Genomic DNA, 24123 nt, shown 5'->3' with positions numbered 1-24123 from the left:
TTTTTAAGTAAGTGTAACTAAAAGGTTGGTTTGTTTAAAACTTTTAAAATTTATTGAGTTAATTTTCAATTTCTCTCGGGACAAATTTGTTAAAAAATAAAATAAAAAATCTGTCATGTGAAGATTCTAATTTTAATGTCTCATACTCTCATAAGAATTAGATATCACAAATTAAGTTAAAGTGATTAATTCTGAAAACTAACAAAATCATAAAATCTATAAAATCTATGTATAACAAAATTATAACATCATAAAATCTAAATATAAAAAGAAAAATCAAAATTCAAAAAATCAATCACTAAAGCTACCACAAAGGACTCTTATTCATAGAAGCATAAATTGTGAAAGAAAGGTGTATGTAATGAATATGATAGTCACAGAAACAAAAGAATTGCAAGATCTCTCACATAGCAAGTTACACAAATTGAAATAGTTGGAACCTGATCAAGAAAACTAATTCCAATGTGTTTCAAGCAGCATAGGAATCTAAAACCAAAACAGCTAAGAGGCAAAGAAAGACCATCAATGCAAAACCCTCTGCAGTCCAACGTGTGCGAACAATTCATATTGCAAAGATATAGAGAGGTAAGGGAGGGAGGCAGCAATGCAAAACCCTTCTTAGGAAAGAACTCAACACCATCATGTAAATCTCGAATTGAAAGACATGAAAGCATGTCAAAGAAAGATAGAGATGGGTTTCTCAATAATTTCTCGCAATTCCGAACTTTAAGTGTTCTCAAGCTAGGTGGCATACCACCTTCGGGAAATGTTTCCATCTCCGGGCAATCATATATTCCAATCTCTTTTATCTTTGAGAAAGCGTAATTGTCCGACTGGTGGAAGGATGCAACAATTATGACAATGATACAAGGATAACTTGGTCAAATTGTGGTAGGAAGGATCTCCAATCCATTCTGGATATCTCGTACCTCTGTATCCCGATATATATAGCCTTTTCAAGTTCTTGACAGGATGTAACTTGCCAAGTATGTCCATCTCACTTTGTGAATTTGTAAAATGGTCCTTTGCTTCTTCAGACCATTCAAACGATAATTCCTCAAGGTACTTCTTATCCATGATATGTGCCTTTGATGCTTCCAAGCTGTTGGTAACATTCTCCAATTTAGTAATATAAAGTGATCCATGAAGATTTGAAAGTGTTCCCAGTTCCTTGATCCCATTCTTTTCATGCTTGCCCACAACAAAGCAACTCAGATGTTGTAAATTAATCAATTTGCTCATTTCTCTAGGCATCTCTTCTAACTGATTAGTTCCACCGATATCAAGATGGTGCAAATTTACAAGATTTTGCATGTCATTTGGAAGCATGGTTAGTTGTAGGCAACTGCGCAACTTCAACGTTTGTAGATTTTACAAATTACACAATGACTCCGGCAATATTTGTATAGCTGTGGAAGAGAGGTTCAAATAACGCAAATTTACAAGATTTTGCATGTCATTTGGAAGCATGGTTAGTTGTGGGCAACTGCGCAACTTCAACGTTTGTAGATTATACAAATTACACAATGACTCTGGTAGTGTTTGTATAGCTGTGGAAGAGAGGTCCAAATAACGCAAATGGATTAGTTCATCTATTGAATCAGGCAATGAGTCAAGATTATGGAAAGATTGAAATGACAAAACTCTTAAACACTTCAAATTCTCCAAAATGATGCATATTGCCTTTTCATGGTTGACTAGAGGAAGTCCAAAACCGGTTGTCAAAAACGTCCTAAGGTTTTTTGCTCTGCTGAAAACATCATAGTTTTCCAAGACAGGATCACTAAACTCAATATATGACAAATGACGAGTCTTTGCAACTGACCTTTGATTCTTTCCCAAGTTCTTCTGTTCTGAAATAGAATTCTCCACCAAGCAATATTGCTAAATCATGCACCAGATCATGCATCACAAAACACTGGTATGGGTTCCCACTTCCCAAACGTTGAAAAAACGATCTCGAAACTAAGTCATTAAAATACTCATATCCAACTTCTTCTAAAGTTTTCCCATATTTTAGAGACGGTAAAAGATCTTCAGCCATCCACAACAAGATCAAGTTGTTTTTATTGAATTTGTAATCCTTAGGATACATACAATGAACAATAAAGGAAACAACGTTTCAAATAGGGAGGGAGATAATGATAAGTAATTCTTAGTGCTGGATTTTCCCCCGATTTTCCCCCTCATTCTCACTTCCACTTCCCTATACTAAGTTGTCAATCTGCTTTTCTGGCCAAGAGGCAGATGTTTAATGGAATTGTGATTTTAAATGAAATTGTGGATTATGCTAAGAGGCAGAAAAAGAATTGCTTGGTGGTTAAGCTAGACTTCTAAAAAGCTTACGACATTGTATTCTGGGATTATTTAAGATATGTCTTGAGAAGGATGGGATTCGGTTCAGCTTGGATAAGTTGGATGGAAGCGCTGGTCTTTTCTAGTTCTATGTCAATTTTAGTAAACGGGAGCCCTACCTTAGACTTCAAAGTAGGAAAAGGTCTCCGCCAAGGTGATCCTCTATCACCGTTCCTATTCTTGATGATTGTGGGAGGGCCAGGGGGCTCCAGAGGTTTCAAATTCAGTAAAGATTGAAGAAGTCCATTTTGAAATTCTGCAATTTGCCAACGATACGGTGCTGATCTGTGATGATTCTAAAGATAATTTATGGAGTATCAAAGCTATTTTACGAGGCTTTGAACTGGTCTCTGGCTTACATGTCAATCTCAGCAAAAGTCATATATTTAGAGTCAACTTGGATCAAGATGTTCTGAGTGCTGGTTCAGCTTTCTTAGATTGCAGAATTGGCATCATGCCTTTTAAATTTTTTGGAATTCCAGCGGGGCGTAGTCCAAGGAGAAGAGCAACTTGGATTCCAATAGGGGACAGGATTAAGAAGAGATTATCAAGCGGGCAGGGTAAATTTCTCTTCTTAGGTGGTAGAGTTACAATGTTAAATGCTGTCATAGGTAATATTCCAATCTTTTACCTGTCTTTCTTTCTAATGTTATGGAGAAGGCAGTCACATCCAGTGAGTCGAAGGAATCTCTATCGTGGAGAGATTTGAAGAAAGTTGTCTTGGGAATTTGGGAGGATCAGAATTGATTCAATAGATCTATATCCTGTAAATTGGGGGACGGCAAGTGTGTTAGCTTTTGGGATCAATGTTGGTTGGGTCAGGAACCTTTGCATGTGCAATTTCCTGCTGTTCATGCTATCGTGGCTGATCCTGATAGCAATGTGGCTTCTTTGGTGGAGATGTGCGAGTCTTCCTGGACTTGGAATATCGATTTACTCAAAGAAGAGTTAAATGAAGAGGAAGACAAGCAATAGCGTGAGTTATCCTGTCACGACAGTTCCATAACAGAGGAGACACTGACAGGGCTGCGTAGGAACTGGCAAGCTTACATTCCGAGCAAGATTCAAATGTTCGGATGGAGGGTGCTGCAGCTTAGGCTCCCCACAAGAATGAAGTTGCATAAGAGAGGGATAATTCATAGAGAGCACAATCTGGTGTGCGCGCATTGCTGGCTCGAAAAGGAAGATGTGCTTCACTTATTCACTTTTTGTCCGATTAGCTTGCAGATGTAGCTTCAGATTTACTGTTGGCTTGGTATTGATCAAGTAGAGAGCCAAAGTTCAATTGCTAACCATCTCCAGATGTTTATCAGCAAGTTGAAAAATATTAAAATTTGGCTTGTTCTATTTGGTTGGCTGTATGCTGGTCCCTGTGGCTAAGCCGTAATAAAATCATGTTCGAGGATGGTAGTGTCGATGTTCAGGCGATAGTTAGGATGTCGAAGCGTTTGTCGTGGGAGTGGTGGTCAGCTTTTAACCATTGTTAACTTGATGAAACCCCATCCAGTTTTGTGTAGCAATGTAGCTTTTACACTTTTAACATGATTTTAATGCTTTTCATCATGTTTCAATTTCTCAATGTCAGCATTCACTTTGTTAACCGTCGGGTGTTAACCAAGATGTTTGGGTCCATTGTGTTTACTCATTTTTCTATTTCTCTCTTTTTGTGTAATACAGTTTATAGGTACTTTTTTGTTTACACAGTTACTTTTATGACAGCATGTCAAACTTCAAAGCCTCCTATTTTTATGAGTGACTTGCAGAGAAAGGGAACCATGTATGGAACATGTTCAGCCGAGTTGTTAACATATGGATCGTAAAGGAGTGTAGTGGCCAACAATATATAGAGTTTGTAACACTGGATTCAAAGGTAATGAAACAAAATTTGACTCATTCTGGTTTCTAAGAATATCATGTGTTCATTACCGGTAAATGTATTATCTCTGATTATCAACAATTCATTGCCGATTTTTTGCCACATGGTGACCAAATTCATGTTTTAACGCGCAACGCAATCGTGAATTTAAAGATGGGGTGGACAAACTTGCATATACTTTGTACAATGGTGAACTAGTGGACAATAACTTTGCCTTTAAAGTTTGTGACAACAAGCAAAAACTTCTCTTCAACAGTGGAACAACTGTTTCAAAGAATGATATCCCAAACATTCCTCCTTACAGCTACAAGTTCAAAGAGATTTTAGATTTCCTTATTGGAAACTTTATGCTTGATCACTACAGAAATGCTTGATCGTTACAACTGTTGCAAGACTCCACTAATAATGCTTATTTCAACTATGGTATTCCACCGTTAGGTAAAACTTAATCTTCATCTCTTAATCAACTAACTCTTTGTATGTTGTGCCTTATTTCATATTTGTCATTACTTCTACGGTTACTTTTTTCTTTTTCAAATGTAATTGGAGTATTGCACCAGGTTGACAAAGCACAACTACCTGGTGGTGGCATGGTGGCATATGTCAATATTGAGCTAAGCATCGGGAGTATCAATAGACTAAACGTTCATAGATTCAAGAGATTTTTAACTACCACATATCCAATCAAAACCTTAAAGTCGACATGAGACTTTATGCACTCACACTTGAATTCCAACAAATTGTATAAATAGTTATACAAAAATAACATACAAATTTTGCTTAGAGAATCTTCTAAAGGGTATATAAATTATGTAAACAGAGGAAGTGATATCAATAATTTATACCACGCGCAGCCTAACCGAGTCGATTTGAGTCAGGCTTGGTATTATTGAGCATGTTGTGAACCTTGAACAATGAAATTTGACTAAGCTTTTACATCCCGAATTTTCTCCCACGTTTTTGCATCTGACTGTTCGTTTTCACAACAGTCTAATGATCTGGTTTGTTACTTCACGAGACCTTCAGTTTTGATATTTTCATCTAAACTGATCTGGTTTGAAAGTGGGAAAGGGTAAATGGAATTTTCACAACATTTTCCCAAATTAAAACTGGAAATTAAACATATGATGTTTCCAAAAATGACATTTCATATGATGTTAATATGCCATTTATTATTTAATTGGAGATTCAATTAAAGATACCAAGTAAAAATGCAATACTAACAAGGGACTAAAGAATAAAAAAACACATGATGATGTTTATGGAAATAGATTTAGCATAAACAAAACCAAGAACAATTACTCAAAATTGTAAGTTGTTATCAATGATGCCTAATTTGTTTGAGAAACTTGTGCTACTAAGATCCCCTACACCGAACATTATAATTCATTCAGTAAATAACATTATAAGTCATTCAGTAAAAAAAATTTGAAAATGAAGAAAGAGAAGAGGGAGGGTCTGGCACGAGGTTTAGAGAAGAAAGAGTCAAAGAAACTGAGGCCAAGAATGTTGCAGCTGATGTGTTGGATTGAATGACAGATAGAGCTGTGCTAACATCCCTTTTTTCAGCCTGATCATTCATTACAAAGTTTAAAAACAAGCTTAAAATTATAAAACAAGTTCTGAATGGGGGTTTCTTTTCTAAATTGTTAGAATCTAACTGGTATAAGCCAATCTCAATGTACCTGAATAACAAAAAGTCATATAATGCATTTAAAAAATCAGAGAAACCCAAGCAGAAAGTGGTTCATCAAATGTGTCAAAATGAGAAACAAATTAATACATTATCTGGTGCTTACACACAATATGCACATAATAAAGTATCAACTGAAAAAATGCAGACCCAGGCCTCACATGTGAAATGTGGTCCTGATATACCCACTTGAGCTCAAGGAAATAAGTCCCAACATGGCAGAAGATACACCATTTGAATAGCATATTTCAGAGTTTCCCATTTATGTTGAGCCATTTACATTTCAATTAAATCTAGCAAAGGGATCTCTCCGGTTGGCAAGGGACCTGAAAATGCAGGTAACAAGATACTATAAATGTGGGAAGATAGTAATTGACCCAAATATCTTTAAGTTTTCTAGGAGCTGCTCTTGTTCGAATAGAGCACTCCATTGCCTTACCAATTCCTAACATCAACCAAAATGACTGCCGCTAACATTTTAATTTACAAAGGAAAATGATAGACCTATCTATTGCACAGAGAAAACATTTGCACTGCTCCATGGTGCCATTATTTCTATTCCCCCAAAAGGGCACACAATACCAAAATCCTTTCTGTTTTCAGCATAGTGGCCTACCTAAAGTAAGCAATCACTCAAAACTGATCAAGAAAACTAATTCCTTGCTAGATTGAATAATAGTTAATTAAACCAATATAATATATTCATCACATTTAAAGTGGGAGAGCGCATATGGAATTTTCACAGCATTATCCCTAAATGAAACTGGATAATAAACATATGATGTTTCCAAAAATGGCATTTCATAGAGACGTCATATTCATTGGAAATAGATTTAGCATAAACAAAACCAAGAACCATTACTCAAAATCGCAAGTTATTATCAATGATGCCTAATTAGTTCCAGAAATGTTTTATCACTAAAGAAAAAAAGTATTGACACCAAAATGTACAATATAAGATGCAAATAATCAGTTTAGTGAAAGCACCGTCCTCACAAGTGAAGAAGGCTGACACATATATAAGATGCAAATAATCAGTTTAGAACTTACTTGATTGTACAAACCAAAGCCATGATTGATTGATATTCCATGCATAATTAACATGGGAGTAAGCTGCTTCAATGTCTGCATTTTTAAGACAAAAGAAAATGATATTTTAAAGAGTAGACAACTTCCAGGTCATGTTATTAGAGAACTATATCTATTGTCCCAAAAAACAAAGAGATTCATGCTTGAATAATCATAACCTGAGAATGTGAAATAAAATGTTTGCTTTGACTCTGCAGTTTAATTGATGGAGTGTCCAACAAACTGCAAACCAACTTCAAGCTTACTAAATCCATTTTCCATCAACTGTAATGCCAGGGATGTGGGAAATTTGTGGGTATTTCACGCGGCACTGTTCTTTCAGCAAAGGACATGCAGAGATTTTAAGTTCTATTAGAGAAGCAGGCAGCCTTTCTCCCACTATATTCTCCAGCTTGGGACAGCATAAAATTGTTAATGTTTGCAGGGAAGTGAGGTGGAGAAGCCTCGTGCAATCCAACGTGTGCAAACTTGAACAGTTATATATCCGCAGGTAGGTAAGGGAGGGAGGCAGCAATGCAAAACCCTTCTTTGGAAAGTACTCGACACCATCACATGGACCATGAATGGAAAGACTGGTAAGCATGTTCACTGAAGTTAGAGATGAGCTCATCAGTAATTTTTCGCAATTCCCAATCAAAATTGTTCTAAAGCTAGCCGGCATACCCCCTTCAGGAAACGTCTCCAATTTTGGACAATCATGTATACTCACTCTTACTAACTTTGGGAGAAGAGTATTTATATGACAAGGCAGTGATTTTAAGTTGACACAGTTGGAGACATACAATGATGTCAAGTTGGGTGCAGACAGTCCTTCTCTTGGGAATGATACAAATTTGGGGCAGCCAATAATTTCAACCTCAACGAGATTTTGAAGAGACTTTGAAACAGAAAGACATTCTAAGTTTTCACAATTCTGGATATGCAGATGATGAAGGTTGGGAATGGTATCCAGTGGGAGGGTTATGAGAGTATCACAACTCCTATCTATACGAAGATACTTAAGTGACTCATGCACGTGATTTTGCTTTGGGAAATCTAGATTATTAGAATTTGTGATGGACAAACTCTCTAAGGATAAGGGTAAACAATCTCTTGGAAACGATATCGCAGAAGAACAATCCTTGATGGCTAATATTTTAAGAGAAATTGGTGGGGTGATGGTAATGGCTTCAAAGACAGACTCTGTCACCTCACTTCCTCCAACATCTAACTCTTCCAATGAAAGGGGTAGCTCATTCAAGGCTATATTATTGCTTTCAAATATGTATAATCTGCGGATGGCAGGAGCCCTTGGGAGAGAAGAAACAAGCTGGTTGCATCCTTCAATATGAATTGTTTCCAAAGCAGGAAGATAAGATGGCAAATCCCCATGTAATATGGGACAATCATTAATCTCAATATACTTCAATACTGGAAAATAAGCATTTGACTCGGGGGGATGATGCCACACTTTCCAACATGACATCTTGACAAACTGCAGACATTCAAGGGAAGGAAAGTATGTCCCTGAAAAGGTATCCTCATATTCAGTTCCAATAGTCTCCAGCATATTCATTTCACTGAGTGTCAAGTCCTTGAGAGAGTATAATTGTCCGAGTGATGGAAGGATACAACAATTCAAACAACCATACAAAGATACCTGAGTCAAATTTTGGTAGGAAGAATGTCCAACCCATTCTGGAAATAGTGTGCCCCTGTACCCATCAATAACTAGCATTTTCAGGTTCTTGGAAGGTTGTAACTTTCCAAGTATATCCATCTCACTTTGTGAACTTGTAAAATGGTTCTTTGCATCTTCAGACCATACAAATGATAATTTATCAAGGTACTTTTTATCCATCATTTTTGCCTGTGATGCTTCAAAGCTGTTGGTCACGTTCTCTAACTTCATAATTGAAAGTAATCCGTGAAGATTCGAAAGTGTTCCCAATTCCTTGATCCCTTTCTCTTCATGCGTTCCCACGACAAAGCAACTCAATTGTTGTAAATTAATCAATTTGCTCATTTCTCTAGGCATCTCTTTTAAATTAGTTCCCCAAATTTCCAGATGGCGCAAATTTACAAGATTTTGCATGTCATTGGGAAGCCTTGTTAGATTGTTACAACCGTGCAACTTTAAAGTTTGTAGATTATACAGGTTACATAATGATTCAGGTAACATTTTTATAGATGTGTAAGAGAGATCCAAATAACGCAAATGGATTAGTTCATCTATTGAATCAAGAAATGCATCAAGACCTTCAAAGTTGCCAAATTTCAAAACTCTCAAGTACTTCAAATTTGACAAAATGAAGCATGACGCTTTTTCTTTGTTGAATGGATCATTCCATAAATAGATTGGCGAGATTGTTCTTAGACATTTTATACTGCCGAAAATGTCAAAGTTTGTCGAGACTGGATCACTGAACTTGGAAAATGACAAATGACGAGTCTTGGTACCAATCTTCGTATCTTTCCCAATTACTTCTGTTCTAAAATAGAATTCTCCACCAAGCCATGTTGCCAAATCATGCACAAGATCATGCATTACAAAATGTTGTTTGAAGTTCCCATTGTCAGAATGTTGAAAAAATGATTTGGAAACTAAGTCATTAAAATACCCATAACCGACTTCTTCTAAAGTCTTGTTATTTTCTGAAGGATGTAAAAGATCCTCCGCCATCCACAACAAGATCAATTCATCTTTATCAAATTTATAATCTTTGGGAAACAATGAACAATATACAAAGCAACGCTTTAAATATGGAGGGAGATAATGATAACTAATTCTCAATGCTGGAATGATCTTACTCTTATTCTCCCAAATATTATTATTCAGTATACTATTCCAATCCCTGATGTCACGTTTTTCTCGCAACAAGCGCCCAAGTGACTGTGCTGCTAAAGGCAATCCCTTACATTTTCTAACAATCTCTTTGCCAATGTTTTGGAGATCCATATCCTCACTGGATTCATCTGGAGAAAGGGAAGCATTGTTTGCAAACACTGACCAACAATCTTCGTCAGACAATTGGTGAAGAGAGTAAGGTTGAATTGTTTGGACCATAGAAGCAACTTTATCAATACGGGTAGTTACAAGAATTTTACTTCCCATAGTTCCATATTGAAGAGGCTTTATAAGAGAATTCCAAGAGTCGTCATCCTCGGTCCAGACATCATCCAAAACAATTAAGAACCTCTTTCCGGTCAGCTTTTCCTTCAAATCTCGATGAAGGATATTCAAGTTATTTGTGTTACAAGCACTTCCCACTTCCTCCGCGATGAACTTTGTAACCTTCAAAACATCGAAATCATCAGAAACACAAACCCATGCTTGAATATCAAATTTGCTCTTTATACTGTCATGGTTGTACACAAATTGGGCTAAAGTTGTTTTTCCAAGGCCACCCATGCCAACAATGGGGATCACACCAGTGTTATCATCATCATCATGTAAGATTAATTTGAGTATGGCCTGTTTGTCTTGATCCCTACCAAAAATGACAGATCTGTCTTCTAAAGAGGTAGATGGAGTTCTCCAGGATGAGTGATGAGTTGCAATAAGTTGAAGACCAAGAATATCTTTAAGTTTGAGAATGGATTCAAGTCTGGCAACTATATCTTCCAGCTTACGAACCATATCCCTTTCTTCAAAGTTGAAAAAGCGAGAAAAGTAGTCAACAGTACTCACCTGCTTGTTCTTCTTGGAAAGAGCAGATTTGGTGAAGATGTGGTCGAGAATGTCATCAGCAACATAGAGAGCATCTTTGAGATCATCAAGCCAGTTGTTAACAGCAGAGTCATGAATCTGCTTCTGTTCAGCATCGTTAAGCACGGCTTCAACAGCGTAAAGAGTGTTCTTCAACCGTTGAACCAAATTGACGTCAAGTTTCTTCCCACGGATCAAGTCAACAACCTCAGGAGAAGCAAGCCTGTCGATGACAACTTCAATGAAAGCGGAGAGAAATGCTTCACCAACAGCAACCACCGCCATGATCAAGATCGAGAAGATTAGATTAGACAGGAAGAGAGGAAGTTAGAGATTGATTAGTAAATGCAATAAAGTAATAAACCGGTCTAAAACAAAAGTGTGGAGTAGTCTATAATATTGTCACTCTTGCTTGGCACATGCTGTGAACACAGTCTACGAGAGAAGTGGCAAGTGTGGTCCTAGTAAGGATTAAGTAATAGGAATTAAGTAGTATCATCTTGCTTGGCACGTTCTACAATCTCGAATACTGATATCTTAATTATTTTAAATCATATAATATTTTATGTAGTATAATGATAAGGTTATTGAAAGATAAATTACAACAATGTTGACAAATTAGCAGCAAATTATTAAAATATCTATAACCAATTCCAGCAGCAAATTAGCAGTTAGATTTATCATGAACTACAATATTAATAGGATAGTTAAGGATGTTGTTCTGATAATTAAGAGACTAGGATCACATTTACCAGCAGTTTTGAGCCTTTCAAACCAAGCTGTTGGAGTTTGTTTGAGGCTATAAAGAGCCTCGTTCAACTTGCATACTAAGGCCTCAATACTTTTGCAAGCAGAATGTGAAGCAAATAACAGTGCTAAGGCGCTGTCTCTTACAGTCTTCAAAAACCAACATTGATTCTCTCCATCAAGAGGTGACAAAGTTTCCACTTAATGAAACAATGAAGGACAGTAAGCTAAAAACTACCTCTTGTGGAAGGCGTGTAAAGGTAGATGATGAAATTGATTAAATCTAGTGCACTTAATTACACGACTCCAGATGATGGTGATTATGTTTTTATTAGTGATGAGGATAATCACCATAATCCTAAGACAATCGACAGAACAATAGAAGAAAAACTCTTACTAAGAATTATCATTGTAGACATTCTATCAGATAATTGATTGATGAGATTGTTAAGTCAGAAATTGACTCTAGCTATTGCACTTTAGTTTGAACAATTAGTTAATGTAATTTTCAACAACAAACCGACCTTAGCTCAGTTGGTAGAGCGGAGGACTGTAGTTGGAGTGCCATGCTGTCATCCTTAGGTCACTGGTTCGCATCGGTAGGTCGGATACTTTTGATTTGAAATCTATTAAACAAATCTTGAAGAAGAAAATTGTGAGAAAGAAAGGTTGAAGAAGAACTGACAACTGACCTGAGAAGCAGAGCATGAGCACGAGCATATCCTTGTTTTGTTTTCTATAAGGGAGTTTCAAACAATAGGAGAGGTTACAGCTACAGTCTTTCTGTTCACCCAAGCCATTTGGGGAGGGACCCTATTTTTTTCTTTTGGTAAGATGAAATTTAATTTTTGTTTTGAATATAAAATATTTTATATTTAAATTCATTACTAAAATGAGTTTAACAAATTTGATAAACAATATATCACAATGAGATTTCAAAAGTTTTAAATTTTTTAAAAGAATTTGAATCTTTTCGTACTTTTTTTATGAGTTTTCATATTTTATATTTTGAATTTTAAAGAATTTATAAATGAGTAAAGTTCAATTCATTGGAATTGAATCCTCTCCAATTTTTTCTCTCATGCCCTCGCTCATATGCAATTGTGAATGGTTGGATTAATCTAACACTTGACAACAAAATAAAAAGAAAGCATCATTTAATAAAGAAAAAAATATATATATTAGTTTTAATTTTCTTTTTAACTAAATATTAAAGAGACAAAAATAAATATATTTAAAAATGAGAACTTTTCGCATGTTTGTTTTTATTTTCTTTAACTTTTGTGATATTTTATTTCTACAACAATCAACTAATGGCTAAATAAAAAACATGGTTGTGGCTACGTTTCAAAATTTATTAAAGAAGATTAAAATAATCATTCCTACTGTATATGTTTTAATAATACATTATAATAAATATATTCTAACTATTCTCATTTTTAATTAGAAAATATATAAATTAGTTAATTAATTATAATTTATGGCAAACAAAATTAATATATAAGTTGTATGTTTCAACGATTTCACTTATTTTCAAATAAAAAATCTTTAAAAATTTAAAGTTTGAAAAAATAGTAGTTGATATATTTAAAAAAAAATTAGTTGACAATATGAAAAGCAATACATTAATTTTTTTCTTAGCCACAAATGCGTATTTCATATATAATTTTTATAATATTTTAAATTATACTTATTTATAAATATAAGATAGAAAAAAAGTTAAAAAATAACTAATTAAGTTGGAGATAATTGTCATATATAAATTGTATACTTGACATCTATTTTTAGCAAATCATTTAAAAAAATAACGTTTAAACAATGAAATATAGTACATTATAATTCATTTATTATAATTATATTTTAAAACTGAAAATATTATAAAATATTAAATTTAAATATTTTTTTACTTACATAATTTTTCCTACTATGTATATATAAATAAATATTATTTTGATTATTCTCATTTTTATTAAATATAAAAATTAATTTAATTGATTGATTAAATATGTATAAAAATAATTTAATTATTTTTAAATAAAAATGTATAAAAATATTTATTTGATAATGAATATTAAAATAATTAATATATGAAAATTAATGCCTTATTTGTTTTTCATAATCCAATATTAATAGAGAGAAATTTAATGTCTTGTTTTTCATATTGTCAACTGATTTTTTTTTTATAATATATCAACTACTATTTTTTTAAACTTTAAATTTTTAAGCTTTTTTATTTGAAAATGAGTGAAACGTACAAATTAAACATTAATTTTCTTGACATAAATTATAATTAATTAGCTAATTTATATATTTTCTAATTAAAAATGAGAAAGTTATAATATATTTATTATAACGTATTATAAAAACATATACGGAACGACTAAATAAATAATTAAAATAATTTTATTTAATAAAATATTAAAAAAATAGATTTTATGTTTTATGAAACTTTTAATCTTTTTACAATAGGAATGATTATTTTAGTCTTCTTTAATAAATTTTGAAACGTTTTTGCTTTAGCCATAATCACGTTTTTCATTTAGCCACATTATATAAGTTGAATTTTTTTTTTTTTTTGACAAAAGAAAACTTAACAACTTTCATTAATCAAATATAACGAAATACAAGGAGGGATATCATCAAACATACAGCGTCGAGTCCAAGAATTGGCCGCCTTTGCTAAGGTATGGGCAACCATATTCGCTTGACGCTTTGAAAACTTAACCTCAAAGTTTGGAATATCTAACAACAAAAACTTAACAGAATTTATAATTAACGAGAACTCCGAGTTACCCCCTAAATTGGAACCAATGGCATTAACCACCTGTTGAGAATCACTGTCAAAAATAACAGGAACATGGTATAAAGTAGTAACGACCTGGATAGCCTCTTTAAGAGCTAAGGCTTCTGCCTCTACGACGGAGAAAGTACATTCGTCCCAAGCAGTACCAGCAACTACAAAGTTACCTTGATCGTTTCGAATACACCAACCGCGATTTGTAGTCCCTAACCGCTGATTGAAGGAGGCATCAACATTGCATTTTAACCAACCAAGAGGAGGAGGGGACCAATTGACCAAGTTACTGATATCACCTTGCATATCTCTAGGATTTTGAGCTGTGAACCACTCTTGCCACTTATGGAAGGCTAGCCAACCAAGCTTAGAAGCTTCTTCTTTTTCGTTATGCCAAACAAAATCGTTTCTATTCTTCCATAAACCTTCCAACATAACTGCAACTCTCCCAGCAATTTTCTTGTCCTCATTAGCACATATGTCAAGAATAAGTGACTTTGTATCTCAAAAAGATTGAACACAGGGAAAAATAACATAAAAAAGTCCTGCCGAGTGCCAGCAAGATTGAGTTTCCAAACTCCCAAAGAAAACATGCCAATCGTCCTCATAGTTATTACCACAAAGAAGACAAACAGGAGAACATTGCACATGATGATTAACAAGGCGTACCTTCGACGGAAGACAATCACTGCAAATTCTCCATATGAGATGTTTAACTCTAGCCGGAGCTACAATTCTCCACAAACTATTCCAATTCATTCCCTCCTTTACCGAATCCACCTTTTCATGATGTTTCCTCCATATCCTATAACCCGACCGTACACTATAGTTACCATTAGCCTCATCTTTCCAAACCAGCCGGTCTACCACCACTTCCTCAGCCAAAGGAACTTGTATAATGTCTTTAATAACCGTGTTATCAAAAAGATCACATAAAACTCGCATATTCCATTGTTTAACATTAGGAAGCAAGAGATCATTAACAGTTATATTATACACACCTTGATTTTGGGGATCCCTCAAGCAACCTTCTCTTCCTCCTCGAATCCAAGGTTCGTTCATAACCTTAATGTTCCTCCCGTCACCAATACACCACCTACAACCAAGAAAAAGGACCTCACAAGCCTTCCAAATACTCCGCCACACATAACTAGGATTGTAACCCAACTTCGCATCAAGTAAATGAGTTCTCGGAAAGTACCTTGCTTTAAAGATTCTGGAAACAAGAGTATGTGGGTTTTCCATAAGAAGCCATCCTTGCTTAGCAACCATGGCCATGTTAAACGCCTTAAAATCACGAAAGCCTAAACCACCTGTATCCTTGGATCGAGTTAGCTTATCCCAAGCCAACCACCTTATCCCTTTATTATTAGTGCCTCCACCCCACCAGAAGGAATTTAACATCCTCTCGTCTCATTCACAACCGTCTCCGGAATAATAAAGATACTCATAATATACGCCGGGATAGCTTGAAGAACAGATTTTATCATAACTTCTTTACCTGCTCTGGATAAAGATCGACCTTTCCAAGAATTAATGCGATTCCAAATACGATCCTTAATGAAAGAAAAAATAGCCTTCTTACTCCTCCCTATCATGGAAGGCAGCCCCAAATATTTACCAGTACCCATAACATGACGAACACCCATCACTTTGGCTAGATCTTCTTGCGCCGGAATGCTCAAGTTGCGACTAAAGAAAACTTCTAATTTTGTCAAATTAATTTCCTGGCCAGCCGCGTCTGCGTAGGTGTCAAGTAAACACATAAGATGTCTAACTTCTGAAAGATTTTCCTTGCAAAACAAAAAACAATCGTCAGCAAAAAGTAGATGGGACACTATCGGTGCCCCCTACAGATTTGGATCCCGTGAATATCTCCTCTCGCCACAGCACCCTTGATGAGGGTAGACAAACCCTCTGAGATAAGGATAAACGGATAAGGAGACAGTGGGTCTCCTTGTCTCAAGCCTCTTCCTGGTTCTATAGGACAAATGACATCCGAATTAACTAGAACAGAATAGTGAACCGAAGTAACGCACATCATCATCCAATGAGTCCATTTCTCAGCGAAACCCATCTGAAGCAACATACCCTTCAAGAATCCCCAATCCACCCGGTCGTAAGCCTTACTGATGTCAATCTTAAGAGCCAACTGCGCAATCTTTCCTTTCGTTTTCCTTTTCAAAGTGTGAATAATTTCTGTAGCAATCATGGCATTACTAAGAATAGATCTACCTTCCACAAAAGCCGACTGCTCCTTCGACACACATTTGTCCAACACCACCTTCAATCTATTCGCAAGGGTTTTAGACACTAGTTTATATACCACATTACACAGCGAGATGGGTCTAAAATCCTTCATATCATTCAGCTTAACACTTTTAGGAATAAGACACATATTAGTATCGTTAATAGAAGAAGGGAAATAACCACGCTCCAACCAAGATGTTGCGGCATCGAAAACGTCATTCCCGCACACCTCCCAGAAGTTCTGAAAAAAAGCAGGGTTGAAACCGTCCGGCCCCGACGATTTGTCAGGATGCATTTCGAATACGGCCGTGTGCAATTCTTCCTTAGACAAAGGCTGATTTAGAATGTTATTATCACTATCAAGAATTTTCCGCGGCACATGACTCAGAACAGGATCATAAACTCCACTACCAGCCTGAAACAACTCCTCAAAGTACCTTTTGGCAATGTTACACAGCTGCTGAGGGTCACTGGTTATACTGCCATCCGTATTCTGCAAAGACTCAATCTGCTTAAATTTCTTCCTCGCCGTCGCAGATTGATGAAAGAACTTCGTATTCATATCTCCCTCCTGTAACCAATGCATTTTGGCCTGCTGTTTCCAATAAAGATCTTCTTTGATAAGGGCTTGGTTATACTCCTCTTGAGCCTCTAAATACTTTTCTGCTGAGTACGGATCAAGACCATCCCTAAACATTTCCATAATAACTAAATGCTTCCCAAGCTCCTACTTACTGTTAATACGCCGCCTCTTACTCCACGCCTCAAGATTATCCGCACAAGATACAATACGGTCTTCAATTGCACTAGTTTCCCCAACCTTCCAACCTGATTCGACCACCGACTTAATATCGATATCTCGCAGCCAACTATTTTCGAACCGGAATCTGAATTTATTACAAACGTGCTGATTCATTTCGCAGGATAGCAGAATCGAACTATGGTCCGAATGAGATGCTATAAGAGTTGTAAGAGATACAGTAGGGAAAAGGTTCAGCCAATCCGGTGACGCAAATGCTCGATCGAGCCTTTCTTCTACCATTTGTTCAGAGCCTCTACTCTTAACCCAAGTAAATTGATAGCCTTCTAGGGGGATGTCCACCAAATCACAGTCACTAATAGCTTTCCGAAAGCCTAAACAAAGCCAGTTAGGATGCGGGTGAATACCTCGTTTATCATCTTGAGACAACAGGTCATTAAAATCTCCAATGATACACCACGGCGTACTCGACATTTGCCGTAAGTCCCTTATCATATCCCATGCCAGTTTACGTCTACTACGTTCAGGAAAACCGTAGTAACAAGACAAACGCCACTCCTCTTTATTATCCTCTTTAACCATCAAATTAACAAAATTTCGAGTGAAATTTAGAACACTGCATACTTCAGAATTTCTCCATAACACCGCTAGACCGCCACTTCTACCTTCTACGTCGATAGATAAGCATGCTTCAAACTTAAGTGTAACCCGAATATTTTCCATCTTACGCTTATTCGCCAAAGTTTCAGAGAGAAATATAATATCAGGTCGGTGTTGTTGAGCTAACTTCTTCAAGTTCGGAACAGCACGCGGGTTGCTCAATCCCCGACAGTTCCAACTTAATATTTTCATGAGTCCCGGCAGTCCTGGCTTCCAGGACTTGCCGTTAAAAAATGCTGCGTAACTTCCTTTTGTGTTATGGTAATATTCTCGTTCTCAGAGGTTTCGGCACGGTGCCGCTTTTTATTTGCATATTCAGCACCAAGGCTATGCTCAGGAGGACACGATGCTGGTAGGCTGAGATGAGGGGGAATGGTAGGGTGTGTATCGGTTTTTTGAGGTAGGTCTTTTTTACTATTTCTAACATTTTGAGAGAAGTTTATGGTACTGAGTTTATTCTTAGGCTGAGGGGTTTTTGTCTTAAACTTGAAGGGTTTAGGATTGAGGGAATTGTGAGAAGGTTGGGCTAAAGGTGTGAGAATTGGCTGAGTGATAGACTGAAGTTTGGATTCTGCCTCATGTTTATTTTTGTTCAGCTGGATAATTGTGTCGTATTCTATCATGGTGTTTTGCATGGGAATGGAAAAGCTAGCTGGTTCGGTTACTTGGGAAAAGGTGGGGCCAAGATTGAGTTTTTTATTGGTTGGTGTAAGGGACAGAATTGATTTTTTGTTTAGAACATGTTTTTGGTTATTATGGGAATCTTGAATAGGATTAGACAGATTAAAACCGGTTGGGAAATTGTTTTGGAAAGTTTGGATGTGGTCATTTACCAATCCGTGACATGGGGGACCATGAGAACTAATACCATCAATGCCATGATTCACCAATGATTGCTCTTTAATATGCTGTAATTTTTCTTGAATGTTTTAATTCTGGACAGGTGTATCATCAACATTAGTAACCGTGCTACCTTGAGGGACCCGCAGTTTACCATCAATACCAGATGCAGTGTCCTTTTCGTGAGCCATACGCGCCTGGGAATTAACCAATTCTTCTTCAGTAACAAGCATACTTTGTTTTTCTTCGTTAAGCCATTTTGATGATTTCACATTCCCTCTATTCCTACGAATATCAGCACGAATATCATTGGACCATTGTCTCGACCCATCATCCTCCTTCATGGAAAATATGACTTCGCATCGCTGTTCCGAGTGACCCAGCCTTCCACAAACAAAGCAGAACAAACTAAGTTTCTCGTATTTAAATTTTACAATACACCAATCTCCTCCTTTATTTTTTACTCGGGTGTGTTGTTTCAGGGGTTGACGAACATCGAGCTTTACCCGGATACGCATATATTGACGCCAAAAACTAGAGTTGTTGTTCTTGTCATACTCCACGAACGAACCAATGAAATTCGATAACGTCTTACCAACTTTTTCCATCATAAGACCTGCTGGGAGATTATGCACCTGCACCCAGAAGTCAACATGGAATAAGGGGATATTTTCAATCTGAACTCCATGTTGCATCTTCTCCAGGATCAACAAGTGATTAACATATAAGTTGAATTATATAAGTTGATTGTTGTAGAAATAAAATACCACAAATATCAAAGAAAATAAAAACAGATATGAAAAGTTCTCATTTTTAAATGTACTCATTTTTGTCTCTTAAATATTTGGTTAAAAAGGAAAATTAAAACTAATATATATTTCTCTTTCTTTATTAAATATGCTTCCTTTTCTTTTTGTTTTGTTGTCAACTATTGGATTAATCCAACCATTCATAATTGTACATGAGAGAGGGCATGAGAGAAAAAATTGGAGAGGATCCAATTCCCAATTCATTTAATTTGATCCAATGTATATAAGTCAATTCACAATAAAATTAAAGTACATTATATGATCTCCATTATTCATTACACTCAATCCATAATTCATGTTCCATTATTCATCATACATGTTTAAGCATACATCAAACTTCTATCAACAAATGCATTAGGAATACTTTTCATTTGTTTCTTTTCCAATTCATTCTTTGGACATTGCATGAGACTAAATTTGTCTCATTTTTATATTGAAATAGGAGATGTTGAATATTTATCCATTCTAAATCTTTCTAAAATTTTAAAATTTTATTAATATATGCTTTCTGAGACAAGTCTTACAATCTTTGTGATCTATCATAAAATATTTCTATTCAAATTACATAACTAGCCCCACCCATATCTTGTTGGAACAAAATTGGTGTGTAACATATCCCTCGCGCTTTGATGATAACAAAGTATTTAAAAGAGGGTGTCACATGTATTTTAAAACTAACACAAATACACCTGGTCATGCTCATAACACACATTTAAATTCATGTTCCATATATGATGTAGGAAGATTGTGTGTATCAAAGAAGAAACTGCATGTCGGAAAACATTTTAATATTTAAGCAATTTCTATTTTATTTGTTATATTTAATTTTGTTTTGGATTAAAGGCCCATAAGACCCAATAGGGTTTATTTGTTTTCTGTATTTAAAGACCTTTGGCATGACCATAAGGATTATCTCTTTTATTATAATAGAATCAAAAGTTTTCTTTATTCCTGGTGGACTCCAGAGCTTATCTATAGGGTTTGCGCTTGCAACCCTGTTTTCATTCAAGGCTTAGCACTTGCTATTCCTTTGGGCGGCTTCCGACTGCGTCAATTGGTATCATAGCAGGTTTTCTCCTGTTCTTTTCGTAGCTTGACAACTATGGAGGATCAACTGATGACCAAAGCAGATCTTAAGGGAATTACCACGGATTTTACCGCGACTCTAACTGTTTTGACTGAATAGATGGCGAATTTAGAAAATCAGGCGAACAACGCCAACAACATTGGAAATCAGCGAAGAGACAGGAGAGAGGAACCAATTAGGGTTCTACGGGGTGGAAACTGTGTCGAAGATTCGAGTTCTGATGAAGAAGATACTTACGATGAAGAGGTTAATCGTGGGAATCTACAGAACAACCATGACCGTCGAGTGAAAGCTGATATTCCATTGTTCTACGGAACGGTGGGAGTGGAGGAGTTTCTTGATTGACAGATCGACGTCGACAGGTTCTTCAACGTTATGCGTGTCCCTGAGAACAAGCAAGTCAAGATGCTTGCGATCAGGCTTAAAAGTACTGCAGCTATCTGGTGGGATAAACTTGTTGTTCAAACGCTGAGAACAAAGGAATGGGCCAGTCAGAACTTAGAGAAGAATGAAACAATTGATACTGGAGCAGTTTTTACCGGAGGGTTATGAGAAGATTCTTTATAAGATGTACATCGAGTGTATTCAGGCAAGAGAATCGTGACTGAATACACAGCAGAGTTCTTGCGTTTTTCTTAGCGCAATGAATTGGGAGAATCAGAAAGCCAGAAAGTGGCTCGATACATCAGTGGCCTAAAGGTATCCTTGCAGGAGAAGATGGATTTACAGACTGTATGGACCGTAGCTGAAGCATCCATTTTGGCTTTGAAGGCATAATTGGTGGAGAAATCCCCTAGAAATTTCTCGTCTATTGAAAGTGTCATACCCTAAAATTTGCCCTCATATATTTACAAACGTCATTTATTTCGAATAAATAAATTGGCACAGTTGGTAAGAATTTGAGCGTGAATGGTACAATAGCGCGAGGTCCCGTGCTCGAGTCCCATTACTAGCAATTTTTTATTTTATTTGTTACTAACTTAATTTCCGTTTTAAATTATTTTTTCTTAAAATCACAAAAAATTGTTTTTATTTTGCAATTAATTTTTATAGCTTTTTCACTTTTTCCATAAAAAATAGAAAGATTTTAAATTCTACACCTTTTTTACATTTTAGGTTAGTTTTTTTTAATTGGTTAAATATAATCATAAAAACTCAATTAAAATAATTCCTTTTATTTGGGCTTTTAGTTATTCTTAATTAATTTTGGTCCATTAAATTTAACCTAATTTTGTATATTATAAATAGGAACAAAACCCTGATTTCAAAAGAGGAACGCTTATATTTTCAACCCTTATTCGTTGGTCACATACATATTTCATCAACAACTTTCACCATAGAAAAACCACAAAAATCTTTTGGAAACACCAATTTCCAACCCCATCGTTACAGTAATTACACTTCTCTCATATGTTAACCGCACAATTTCTAACACCAGAGATCTTTTTTTTAACAGCAGCTCAAACAATAAAGCAAAGGAAAATTGGAATTGAAAGAAGAAAAAAGGTTTGATTTTGTTCCCGGTCCTACTCGGTGGCCTTTCACGTGAATCGCGATGACAACAACACAATCACGCTCATCCTCGAGCCGCAGCATGAACATCATCGTGTGGTGTTCTCCGTTACCGAAAACCCGACGCCATGACCTTCATCCGATTGGCCACGTAGATCGATGCCGCGAGAACTCCGACGGCCCACTCGCCATCACCATGCGCCGGAACTGCACCGGAAAACGCCTCCGCGTCTCAGTCGCACAACGCCATCAACAAATCTTTGAATCAAAACTCAAAGCTTTATGATTCTTGTAATTACTATTTCTTTCACACTTATTGCTGTTTTAATTTTGACTACAGGTAAAAGAGAGAAGACCTCCCCATCGCCGTTTCAGATTGCAACAGCCTCGCTCCCTCCGCAAGCTCTCCATCAACCACCTCTTCGCCGGATCCGCAACGCAGCCACCACCGTGAGACGCCTTCAACCGAGACTGCTCCGGTCACACCCTGCACATCCGCCCGAGTTACGGTTCTGCCACCATTGCTTTTCAATTTCAGGGAGAATCGGAAAACCACACGCATCCGTGGGTACTCTATCGACCGTGATTTGGAGAAGAGAAAATTGATTTTGAGAGCAAGGAGGATAAGAACCAGATCTGATGTGTACGTCTGTTTGTTTATTGTTTTTTTCTTACTTATCAATATAAGATGCTACCTGTCAATATTATACTGGTTCCTTTTGGAAAGTTTGAATCAGTCAAGCGTGAGAGTGGCCGGTCCATGCTTAATAATATTTGGTTCTCTGAATGACGTTAATAACATTTGAATATTTCATGCATATACATACCGATCGTTTGTGTTAACATGGTTATATAACCTTATATTAAAAAATAGGTATTTCTTTTTTACTGGTAACATGTCACGTGAAAATGTGATTTGGTGGTTTTACATAGAAAGTTTAGTCATGTTAATCCAAAAGAAAATATGTATATTTCTAGAATAATTAAATTAGTTAGGTTTAATTAATTAGGCTATTTTATTTGGTTTGTTAAAAAAAATAATAACACAAAAAAAAAGTTCATTGATTCATAATGTTAAAAACATAAAAAACATTTTATTTAGTTATTTTTTAGAATTTAACATGATTGTCTTAAAAAACAAATTCTTTTAATCAATAATTGCTTATGTTTTATTATTATTATTTTTTATTCATCATTTTTATACCCATACTACCACTTTCTTGTTTATTACGAGGTACTGCCATCGTACATTCATAGCTTATGCATGCGTGGAGTAATCTAACGTGTCCAAGGTTACCCTCAGACTTCCCCCGACTACTAACCCTATCAGATCAAATGCGAAGCTAAGTTCTTATTCATATTTAATTTCTCTTTGACATTTTTTTATTAAGTTAGGGTTAACTTTAATTCTCACTGAATTAGCCATACACTCACCCTCTTCTGTTTATTCTTCCTTTTCAATTTTCAGGGGTTTGATGCCGCCGAAGCTACGAGTTTGGTAACCCTAGAATCCTAACCTTATATTTTTTCTTTGTTTATTATTACTTATGTCAAACCCTATTAAGGGATCCGCTGGTTACAATTTCCCTCCCCATATTTGTTAATTATTTCTGTTAAGCTGCGTGGTTAGTAATTTAGGGAGTGCAACTCGTTGATTGAATTAGAATAACTAATTAAAAGATAAATATCTGAATATAATCACGTGATTGTTGCACACACGCACGCTTTTGGGGTAACCTCTCTGTTGCCTTGTTGCCTTGTTGCCTGTTGCCTTGTTGCCTTGTGTTTTTGCAGAATAAGCCACGTCCCTCGAATTCGAAGATACCTCAGCCATGCTGCCTCGAATACTAAAGGTCATACGACCCTAAATGATGCTGCCTTCGATACGCAATATGACCTCGACCCTCGGAAGTTGCCTACGGAAAAAGGCTGAGGTATCTTCTGGCTGCCTACGAAATGGCTT

At 36.0% G+C, this 24123-nt stretch overlaps 2 protein-coding genes and 1 pseudogene across 3 annotated transcripts; all 3 read right to left on the bottom strand.

Annotated features, from left to right (window-relative positions):
* Positions 1-786: 786 nt before the first annotated feature.
* LOC131595989 (putative disease resistance RPP13-like protein 1) lies at positions 787-3522 on the bottom strand (annotated as a pseudogene).
* A 1403-nt stretch (positions 3523-4925) lies between these two features.
* Positions 4926-12237, bottom strand: LOC131644918 (putative disease resistance protein At3g14460). 2 transcript variants are annotated; one of them, XM_058915533.1, is made up of 4 exons: positions 12141-12237; positions 7172-10961; positions 6975-7049; positions 4926-6250 (listed from the first exon to the last, which is right to left on the bottom strand). In XM_058915533.1, exons 1-2 carry the CDS (start codon positions 12166-12168, stop codon positions 7258-7260), a joined length of 3732 nt encoding a protein of 1243 aa, XP_058771516.1. In that variant the 5' UTR covers positions 12169-12237; the 3' UTR covers positions 4926-6250; positions 6975-7049; positions 7172-7257. The 2 variants fall into 2 exon arrangements, with proteins under 2 accessions (XP_058771516.1, XP_058771517.1); XM_058915534.1 differs by lacking the exon at positions 12141-12237 and having other exon boundaries at positions 4927-6250; positions 7172-11966.
* Positions 12238-17219: 4982 nt separating this feature from the next.
* LOC131595962 (uncharacterized) lies at positions 17220-18104 on the bottom strand. Its single transcript, XM_058868506.1, has one exon. The coding sequence runs from the start codon at positions 18102-18104 to the stop codon at positions 17220-17222; it is 885 nt and encodes a 294-aa protein (XP_058724489.1).
* Between the last annotated feature and the right edge of the window lie 6019 nt (positions 18105-24123).

The sequence above is a fragment of the Vicia villosa genome, linkage group LG1, assembly GCF_029867415.1.
Source record: "Vicia villosa cultivar HV-30 ecotype Madison, WI linkage group LG1, Vvil1.0, whole genome shotgun sequence".
Lineage (NCBI taxonomy): Eukaryota > Viridiplantae > Streptophyta > Magnoliopsida > Fabales > Fabaceae > Vicia > Vicia villosa.
Note: the sequence above shows the minus strand (reverse complement) of the source record. Positions and strands in the feature narration are given on the sequence as shown.